Source organism: Metarhizium album (assembly GCF_000804445.1).
Source record: "Metarhizium album ARSEF 1941 chromosome Unknown scaffold_2, whole genome shotgun sequence".
NCBI lineage: Eukaryota > Fungi > Ascomycota > Sordariomycetes > Hypocreales > Clavicipitaceae > Metarhizium > Metarhizium album.
The window spans coordinates 2,251,019-2,260,831 of NW_024467576.1; the positions used below are offsets into that span (position 1 = coordinate 2,251,019).

The following is a 9,813-nucleotide window of genomic DNA, read 5'->3' on the forward strand; positions in this document are numbered from 1 at the left end:
TCTATAATATTGTTAGCTCTCTATTTTTGTTAGAGTTTTATACTAAAATACTATATTTTTAAAAAATAATATAATTATAAATATAATATAAAATAATTAACTTTTATAATATTTATAAGTTAAATTAGTTAAATTAATTAAAATTAAATTATAAGATATTTTTTATAGCTTATAAGTATTTTTATTTATTTTTTTTAATTAGAAAACCTTTTTTACTGTTAGAACTAGCCTTATAGGCAACTGCATATAAGCAGTACTTGTATTAACTATAAACTTAAGGAAAGAGAATGTAATAGACTAGCTCTATTGGGCTATAGCGGGTGCCAGCCGCAGTCATCCCGGCGATGCCGGACCCCTTAACTATTAGGCCAAAAGGGTACGTAATAAACAAGCTGCCCTAAGCTTGCTCAATCTGGCACTATATAGGTCACGGGCTATGTCCCCTGTCTTATTGCCCATTGCATCGCATCGCATCGCTATCGAGCATAGCTCAGACTATGACAGAGAAGAAAGAAAGAAGCTCTCTGTCTCTCCTTTTCTAGCTATTATATATATATAAGTCTAATGTGCATCTAATAAGTATTTAACAAGTATCTAATAAGGCACTTATATAGTGCCTTATGTCTACTTAAGCCTACAGCTTGAGTTTATTATATTTACTAGTAAATACTAAGAAAATATAAATTTAAATAATTAATTAAATAAAATACTTAAAAGTATTTAAAAATAGTATTTATACTTTTTATATAGTAAAATATATAAAAATATTTTAATTTAAAATATATAAATATAAGTAATTTTAATAATATTTTTTATTTTATAATATTTTCATAATAGACTGGCCCTATTGAGCTATAGCGGGTGCCAGCCGCAGTCATCACAGCGATGCTGGACCCCTTAGCTATTAAGCCAAAAGGGTACGTAATAAACAAGCTGCCCACAGCTTGCTCAATCTGGCACTATATAGTTAGGTCCTAGCACGGGCTATGTCCTATTACACATCCTAGCGTGCAGCGCATCCCTTGCAGCGCCTTGCATCGCATTGCTAGGGTCGAGCATAGCTCAGACCATAACAATTTTTTAGTATTTATTTCCTTTTATTATTAATTTTTTAAAAAAGAAGTATTTTTAGTGTAAAACTCTAAACAAAAATAGAGGGCTGACGATATTGTAGAGTTATACGTTATTTAGGCGTGTTCACCTGCGGTCCGAACAAGCTGCCCGGCCTCGGCTCGAGGAATATTATAGAGACGCTGCATAAGCCCAATCATGTCCTTTTCAAAATCCTTGTGGATATAGCCGACCTTGTGTCTATGTATCTCCTTCCAGTCGGCAAAGGTATTGCCGATGTACATAGCTATCAGCATTTGAAACTCCTGGACATTAGACAGGCCTTCCCCCTCCGCGGGTAGCTGAAACTCCTTGATATGGCCAAGTAGAAGGCGCACGACGGCGACAGTGTGCCGGACGAGCACCAGGTGTCGCTTTCGGCCTGTCTTCTCCTCCAAGTACAGCATCGGGTCGATGACGTCCGGGTCGACAGCGCACTTCCAGTCCCCGGGCTCCGCCGGGGTGAATTTGGCGAAGCCCGGTCCGCCCTTCGGATTGATCCTTGGCGGCGGCGGGTCGTCGACGCCGGCTGAGACGCCGACGAAGTAGGCCAAGGTGAAGAGGCTGGGCATTGGCGGCGGATCGCCCTCGAGTAGCCAGGCGGCAGTTGCCATCCGTTCGTGGGAGGCCGCGTATACTCTCTGCCTCGAGAACATCCAGGCGACTACCTTGCTGTAGCTGGGATACCGCTCGACCATGTCGTCGGACTTGATCTTTCTCACAAAGTCCGCGTTATACGTGTCTGCCGTCGCCGCCAACCACTTGGCGAAGCCCTCGTGCAGCGTCTGAGGCAGGCTGAGCAGGTACCGGCGCTGACGCCGCAGGATCTCGGCCTTGGCGCCGTTCCGGACCTGCTCGATGGCCTTTTGCGCTTCGCCCCGCGACTCGGACAGGTCCGGAGTCTGCAAGACGGTTGCCTTGGCGGCCTCAAGCAGGCCGACCCGGTCGGCGGCCTTGGACCAGATGCCTAGGGACTCGATGGCGACGGCGGCCTCCAGCTTTTTGCGCCACTCCTCGGAGACGAGGTGCTTGTTCAGGTGCTCTTCAAGGAAGGCTTGCCACGGCTTATCCCGCATTGCGTGGATTTCCTGATAGGTTGGTAGGTCCGGCGGCGGCTCGAAAAACTGGACGAGGAACCGGGACAGATGGACGACGACGCCGAGGGGGGCCGTAACGCCGCCGAGCAGCAGCGCATCGCCTAGAACGCATAGTCCCGTGTCAACGGCAACGAGGGCGGTGTTTGCGTCGGCCTTCTCCGCCTGTGCGATGAGATTCGTGCCGCAGCCGACAAAGGGGATAATGGCCGTCACAGCCGCCGCCTTATCCCAGTCGCTCGTCTCGGTCGTAAAGGCCTCCACCATGCCGTGGATCCAGAGACCAATGCCTGCCGCCCCCAACGCGCCCATACCAGCCTTCAGCTTGCTACCCTTGGGCAATAGTTTAGGCGAGCTGAGCGAGAGCTTGCCACGGCCCAAGGCTTTGGACCTCACCACGGACAGGTCCGTGTTCCACCGTCCTTCGACGATAGCTTTAAGCCCGTACCTGCGCGACGCGCTTGCAAACTCCTTTTCTGACAGCCTCTCCGCGGCAGCCACCATTTCTGCATTCTTGGCTAGCGCTACATCTTTTGGCTTCGCCGGTGCCAGATCTACCGGCTTGGGCTTGGGCCGCACCTCCGGAGTCCCCGGCACATGCGGACCCGGCCTCGGCCCCACCTCGGCCGGCCCCTTGCCCGGTTTGGTCCGGACCTTGGACCCGTCGACGGGCTTCATTTTCGGCAGGCGACTCTTGTTCGGTCGGGAGCTCTCAAGCAGCTTTTCGCTCGGGCTAGCCTTTTTGAAAAACGACTCGAGCGCCTTCGCTGCCGACTGTGGCGTTTGTACGTCCTTTTTGCCCAGCTGCGCCGCGTAGCTTTTGGCGAATGCCTCCTGCTGCGCCGTGGTAGGTCCTTTATATAACTTATCAAACTGGCTTTGCGTCCTGGCAGACTTGGTCGACAGGTAGCGTTGATTGAACTGCGGATTCGGAACCCAGCGGTCCGCAAACCGATGTTTAAACTCGTCGATGCCAAGATGCGTCGTGGGGTCATAGTCGCCCGGTCTCATGACATAATGGCCCCTGATTTGCTCGTTCGGGATGCCCTTGACGAAGGCTACCTCCTTCTGCGTGGCCGCGTACGACCTCTCAAACTTGCGTATCGACTTCTCCACGTCGATGGCCTTGTCGTCCAGCGCCGCCTCGTAGATGTAAAACTCGGCCGTCTCCCCGCCGCTGGCAAACTTCATCGCAATCACGGGGTCGTAGGTCGTGGAAACAAACAGCGAGACGGCCTTGTTGCGTCCGCTTATGTGCTCGGTCAGGCTGCTTCCCCAGCCTCTCTCGGCCGGAGTGAGCGGGACGTCGAAGTTTCTCGCGTAGCCTTTTGACATTAGACCTCCGACATCTGCGACCTGTTGCGGCGTTCTGCCGTACTCGCCGCGGAAGACGGACACTTGCTGGGACTCTGTGCTGCGTTTGTCGTTGTACGAAGCAGCGTCTGCTGAGGGCAGGGTGTGGCCGGATGCTGAGACAACTAGAGCCGCTATCCATACGGACGGGGACACCCAGAGTGTCTTCATGGCAGGCGGTGGAACAATCTTTTGTTCACTCGGCTCCTTGCTTCGAGGGTATGTTTCACGGGACGAATAGAGTGCACGTATGGATGTGACTCTCGTTGCTGTCCATGTTGTTCACGGTGGTTAGAGACTTTACTTTTGTAGCTCGAGGCCGCCTCCTAATGAGGAGTGCGCATGGCTAGTTTCTTTACATTTCGTAAGAGAAAAAAATCAAAGAATGATTAACTAGGTAGGCACGCGCTTCCCAATGCCCGGTAGTATTCTTTCTTGCCCTAGGCTCGAGTCGTCCCAATTTTCAGCCCACCGGTAGTACATGGGATATAACTCCCCTGACTTGCCCATCACGTGCAGTCTCGCCTTTCAAATCTCCCCTAGGTACCAAGCTATTTTAAGACGGCTTGGCAGCATGAAGAGCTCATGCATCGTGCGGTCTTGGCCCTGGAGGTAATCGTGCACGAGGTCAAGGCGAAGCAAGCCTTGGAAAGTCCAGGGATAGGGGCCACGGGGGTGCCGACAAGGCTGTGGAAACGCCTTGGCAGGTGGTGAAGCGGCGGCTTTGGAGTCGTCTCGGCTGTTATAGCCGCATGCAGAAAGCCTAAAGTTATCCCACTTCAAGGTGCCCAGACAATGGGGACTAGGTGGCCAAGCCATGGCCGCTGGCATCCCTGTTCTGGCGATTGGCAAAGTCAACGCAGAACTGATCTCTCCCGTGGTTGACTTTTGCCCGAAAGTCACTTGGGGGTCGGCTGAGCAAGCCTCCTGCTTCTGCTCGAGAGGAAAACGACTCAAGATGTACCAGACTAAACGGCTTGTTCCTTGACGTGCCCTTCTGAGTAGACCAGCCTCCCAGGCAATAAACGGACGCACGTGTGAAGGTCGGGTCATGGTCGAGGCGGACCCGCCGCAGGGGCTATGGTTATGGCCAGTTTGGTCTTGTTCTTCGAGGCAGACTATGCGTGAGAATGATAGATGCTAATGGTGGCTTTGTCGGCGATCAGGTGGCGATGCCTGAGCGGGAGTTCGTGAGGTGTGTCCATTTCGGCGCAGTAGTGGCACGCCACCGCGCAATGTTTGAAGAAAACAAAGCGGCTGCGTCCAGATTCAAAGAGAAGCGAATATGCTGAACAGCAGTGCACAGGTGCTGGCCGGGGGGGTGGACTCTAACCTGGGGTACCAGGAATATATGACAGCGACAGGGTGGTAAGCAGCCCTGTCAAGAAATAATACCGACGCGGCGGAACCGGCTCATATACAAGACAAACTATAGGGCGTAAAGCGCTACACGTTAGCTAACCCCTGCTGGATTATAACCAACCGTGATCTATTAAGAAAGGGGAATTGCTACACGGGCATGACACTTTGGCTACACGGGCATGACTCTTACACGGGCATGACTTTTACCACTTCTGATTGGTCGCATTGTCTCTGTTAACGACGCTGGATTCTGCCACCTCAGCCGCAAGTACCTGGGCCATTTTAACCTTGCTTCTGTGTAAATTACTTCATTTCGGCTAAGCTACTACGCAGCAACCCAGTGGTCGCGCAGTCGGGGCGACCCCCTCGAGCTTGCTTTCTTCATTTTCGTAGCTTTTAATAAACCATAATACGGCACCCTATGCTGTAGAGATAGCGACCAATTCTTTCACTACAATCTTGTTCTCTTCTCAAGACGTCAATGTCTTTGCCTCGCACACCTCCTCGCAGGTCGCGGAGCCCTAGTCCCAGTGATCAATCACAAAGAGGAAAGCGACACAAATCCAGTCGGCGACGCAGATCTAGTCCTTCCACAGTTGAAGACCGACCACAATCCGCGAGTAGCTCTGCTACGAGTATCGGTCAGTTCTACGGCCTCGGGGACGAAAATGCACTCGATAACCTGTTCGCCTCTTTCCCGCAAACACTTTCAAGTCTCCCACACCCCCATGGTTCACAGGGCCGCCATGAGCCTGCATGGGGCCTTCGATCTGACTATGAGATATATCTTCAAAATGACTTCTTCCGTGGAAAAAGATGGAGCCAGCGAGTCAGAGCGCTTATACCAGGCCCAGAATTTGATCCATTCGCCTCTGAACCTCCCGAATCACCCCCATCCGCCCAGCATCTCCCAACAAGGACAAGAGCCGAGTTCGAGTCCGCAATGCGCATAGTACGAGAGGTTACCGGCGAAGGTCGAAGGCTAACTGTAGACCTTGCTCGATCATACGAACGTGTACAAGCTTGGCGAGAGAGATGGGGATGGTCACCATTAAGTTTCGAAGCATATGACTCTCCTCCACCGTACTCTCCACCTCGTAGGTCACCCACACAACCTCCTCGAATATCACCGACGCCCGAAAATATTAGTTCCTCGCCTATGCGACAGTCTCTATCTCCCGCCCCGGAGCCAATTCCGAACCCAATAATCCCTGGCGACCCAGCGCCCTCGGCCGAAGTTCTTTTTAAAACAACCAACGCATTTGCAAAGGAGAACGGATTTGGTATTATTCGGCGGAATAAATATTCCTATAAGGGACGGTTGATTAGGTACTCCATTCAATGCGACCGGTTTGGACAATCTCGGGCCTCGGGGGGTTCTGGTCTTCGAACCCGAAGGTCTCGGAAGTGTGATTGCAAATGGATGATAATTGCTGAAGCCCTAGAGGAAGGCAAGTGGCTTCTTCGACAACATAGAGACCCGAAACATCACCAGCATAACCATGAACGGAGTATTACGCCATCTGCGCATGTTTCCCACCGCCGCCTTACTACACCAGTTAAAGCAACCATCGAGTCAGCAAGCCGTCGCGCGGGTATTCGAGCCAGTGATGTAGCTGCTATGGTTGAGGAGCAATTCCCCGATACAACACTCCTGCGGAAGGATATCTATAATGCCCGTTCGTTCATTAACCGAGAGAAGCTAAATGGCTATACACCTACTGCGGCATTGATCAAACTCTTTGATGAGAAGAAGATCCCATACATCGCGAAATGGGCCGATGATGATCCAGATAGACTGCTTGGTCTTGTCTGGACCTTTCCGTACTGTCTACAGATGTGGAAGCGCTTCCCCGAGGTTATTAGCTTTGATAACACATATAACACTAATCGCTTCAAGCTTCCTTTATTCCAGGCTACTGGCCAAACCTGTCTTGGAACTGTGTTCAATGCTGCATTTGGCTTAATAGATAACGAGAGGAGGGAGGGGTTCCAATTCCTTGCAGAGAGTGTTCGCAAGCTCATTACAAAACACTCACTCAGGGAACCAGATGTCATCATCACAGACTTCGACAAGGCTATGAAAGCTGCCGTTAATGATCAGTTTCCAAATGCACAGCAACAGCTTTGTATTCATCATATCCTTTCAAACGTTTTGCTTAAATCGAAGACTAGGTGGACGGGCCAACGTGAGGACAGTACTACTAGCCCTAGCGCTAGTGACAGTGAAGACATTCCCTCACAGGCGGATGGCGGGTTGAGCACTACAGATAAGCATCTGATCGAAGATCGGTCGAGTAGTGATAAGATTCCTCATACTTACCAAGGCGTTGTTTTAATGTGGAAAAAGGTTCTCTATGCCGAGACTGAGGAAGCGTTTGAGCAGGCATGGAGAGATCTTTGTAAAGAGTTCGACGACCAACGAGCGATCTTACAATACCTCTACTCGACTTATATGCCTGTTAGTGCTCAATGGGCACGTTGCTTTATCCGTCGTTATCGTAACTTCGGAATCCGAGTTACGTCCGGCACAGAAGCAAGCAACAATAATATCAAAAGCTATCTATTAAATGGCATGAGCCACCTCTACCGACTCGTCGAGGCAATGCAGGATATGATACATGACCAAGAACGTGCCTTTAAGGATGCCTGTGGACAGGATGATGTCCTGACTGCTCCACAATACCTAGGTTCGATGGGAAACTATCTTGGTGAACTACGAACAACCATGTCATCGAAAGGACTTGGGTTAATCAACAAGCAATACTGTATTGCTCGCAAATTTCTGCCGACGGGGAAGAATCCCTTCCCCGACTCTATTGGACTTTGCGACGACGACTGTACGGTCTCTATTGAGCTGGGAATCCCATGCTATCATAAAGTCTACGCAAAGCTAGATTCTGACACACGTTTCACTAAATGGGAGGTCCACCCACGCTGGCGACTACGGGAATCGGCATCTCAAGATCCATACCGACGAATTCTTGACCCGAAAGTTGCCACTGCACTACGTGGAAGGCCAAAGAATACAGCGCAGGTTATCCCAGAAAGCCTAGCTATTACATCAAGTAGCCGATCTGATAATCAACCAAGTGGGCGACGAGGTCGACCGCCAGGAAGTCTCAATAAGCCAACTCTTGCTAGGAGAGTGCATAAAGCTACTCGAGAAACCATCACACAAACTGGTGGCCAAATTGGCATCTCAGCCCAGCAAGGGCCAGGTAGACCTTCTAAAGTCCTAAATGCTGGGAATACGACAGGCGTGCGGTACAGTGGACGGAGGACGCAACGAAACATTCGCAGGACAAGGAGTCAATGGGAACTGGCTAAGAGTGATGACGAAGATCCAGATTGTATCGTTGTGAGGCAATAAATTAAGTAGACCACATCACGTCTTTTGCCAGTATTTGACAGTTACTGGCTAACAGTACAAGGACGGTAGTTTAATCCGAAATGCAGGCTTGCAAGATAGCAGAAGACCAATCGCGCCCACAACGATAAGTGACTGCAATTCATGGTGATGTAGGAGCTTGTTAGTGAAGTTGGCTACACCGCCTTTCCGAGGAAGTATCTGTGGGGCCAAGAAAGTATGCGACCAATCAGAAGTGGTAAAAGTCATGCCCGTGTAAGAGTCATGCCCGTGTAGCCAAAGTGTCATGCCCGTGTAGCAATTCCCTAAGAAAGCTGTCAACAGGGTCGGTAATGTTGGGAATTGCGTTGGGCCCTAGAGCGCTCTGAACACGAAAATTGGAGGGGATAACATGCAGGGGGTGTGGTTTCTGAACAGTCAGCATGCTCAATTGCAAGATATTGACGATGATGCTGCTGCTGATGGAAGATGTACAAAGATGTATGCCTAAATGCCGCAAACTTGGCCCTGTTATGCCTTGTTTCTGGGCCTGAAACTCGTGCATTTTGCAGGCACTGTAGTGTATATGACATTCACAAAACAGACACAGCGTCTTCTTGATACCTCTCGCTAGGAGAAATCAAATCGGAGTTCATGTTAGGGTTCTCGGACGAAGAGCAGGGCGATACTGATACTGTCGTCTACGCAGCTGCAGAGAGAAAGCGAAATGGCAGCATATAAGCAAGGCTTAGGCGAAAATGTCGCAGTTGCTGCAAGGCACCGCACGGTCACGTTCAAGGGACACATGTGGAATGCTATCTCCGCCGGGATGGATTGGCGATGACACTGGTCCACATGGTTCCTCCATCCCCGAGCCCGGTTTCAGCGTTGCGTTAGATCAAGAGCCCTTAGCCGGATTGACAACGGTATACTGTTGGCGTCGCGTCGCCTTTGAAGCTGCCCTGTACACAAAAGAGATGGCTTTGTCATTTTGCTTTCCGGGCTGGTCGATGATAAAGATATCAAATAGGGCAAGGGGCTACGACTAGCACCAAATAATTTACGTAACAGCAAGGTGGAAGCGCGGTTCGCAGCCCGCGGGGAAGACTGTTGCATCGACTAACAAGGGTACAGACATAGTTGCTGCTATTCAGTATCACGACTGACACAATGTAGACTCCAGAGGGCATTGAAAAGTCTCTGGCTACGCTATTTTGTGTGTGTAGGACAGTTATAACTTGTGAGCTATTGTCGCATAGCATATAAGGTGGTCTACCACACACAAAAGTGTGGCGTGGGCACGCCCAACTTTTGGTGTGGTGTGACAGCTATGACTAACAACTGCAGACCTGGACAATCCACCCTCGGGAGTTGGGAGGCAGCTTCACTGCTTGCAGCCCGGCAAAACAATTATTTGTGGGTCCCAGGCCCTCGTGTATGTAAGCTTTGTCAAAGTTGGCCGTTGGTCTGGACTCTACTCATTGAATCCAGATTATAACGTGCCGCCCCACAACATCGTCAGCCCCCTATTTTTGTTATACCTAC

General features: G+C 50.4%; 2 protein-coding genes across 2 annotated transcripts; one reads left to right on the plus strand and one right to left on the minus strand.

Moving 5' to 3' along the window:
- Window positions 1–1,187: 1,187 nt before the first annotated feature.
- Window positions 1,188–3,728, minus strand: MAM_01776 (Heat-labile enterotoxin, A chain; the record flags this gene model as incomplete). Its single annotated transcript, XM_040820575.1, has 1 exon — window positions 1,188–3,728. One exon carries the CDS (start codon window positions 3,726–3,728, stop codon window positions 1,188–1,190), a length of 2,541 nt encoding a protein of 846 aa, XP_040682063.1.
- A 1,672-nt stretch (window positions 3,729–5,400) lies between these two features.
- Window positions 5,401–8,292, plus strand: MAM_01777 (uncharacterized protein; the record flags this gene model as incomplete). The annotated part of the gene is made up of 1 exon (XM_040820576.1): window positions 5,401–8,292. One exon carries the CDS (start codon window positions 5,401–5,403, stop codon window positions 8,290–8,292), a length of 2,892 nt encoding a protein of 963 aa, XP_040682064.1.
- Window positions 8,293–9,813: the final 1,521 nt, after the last annotated feature.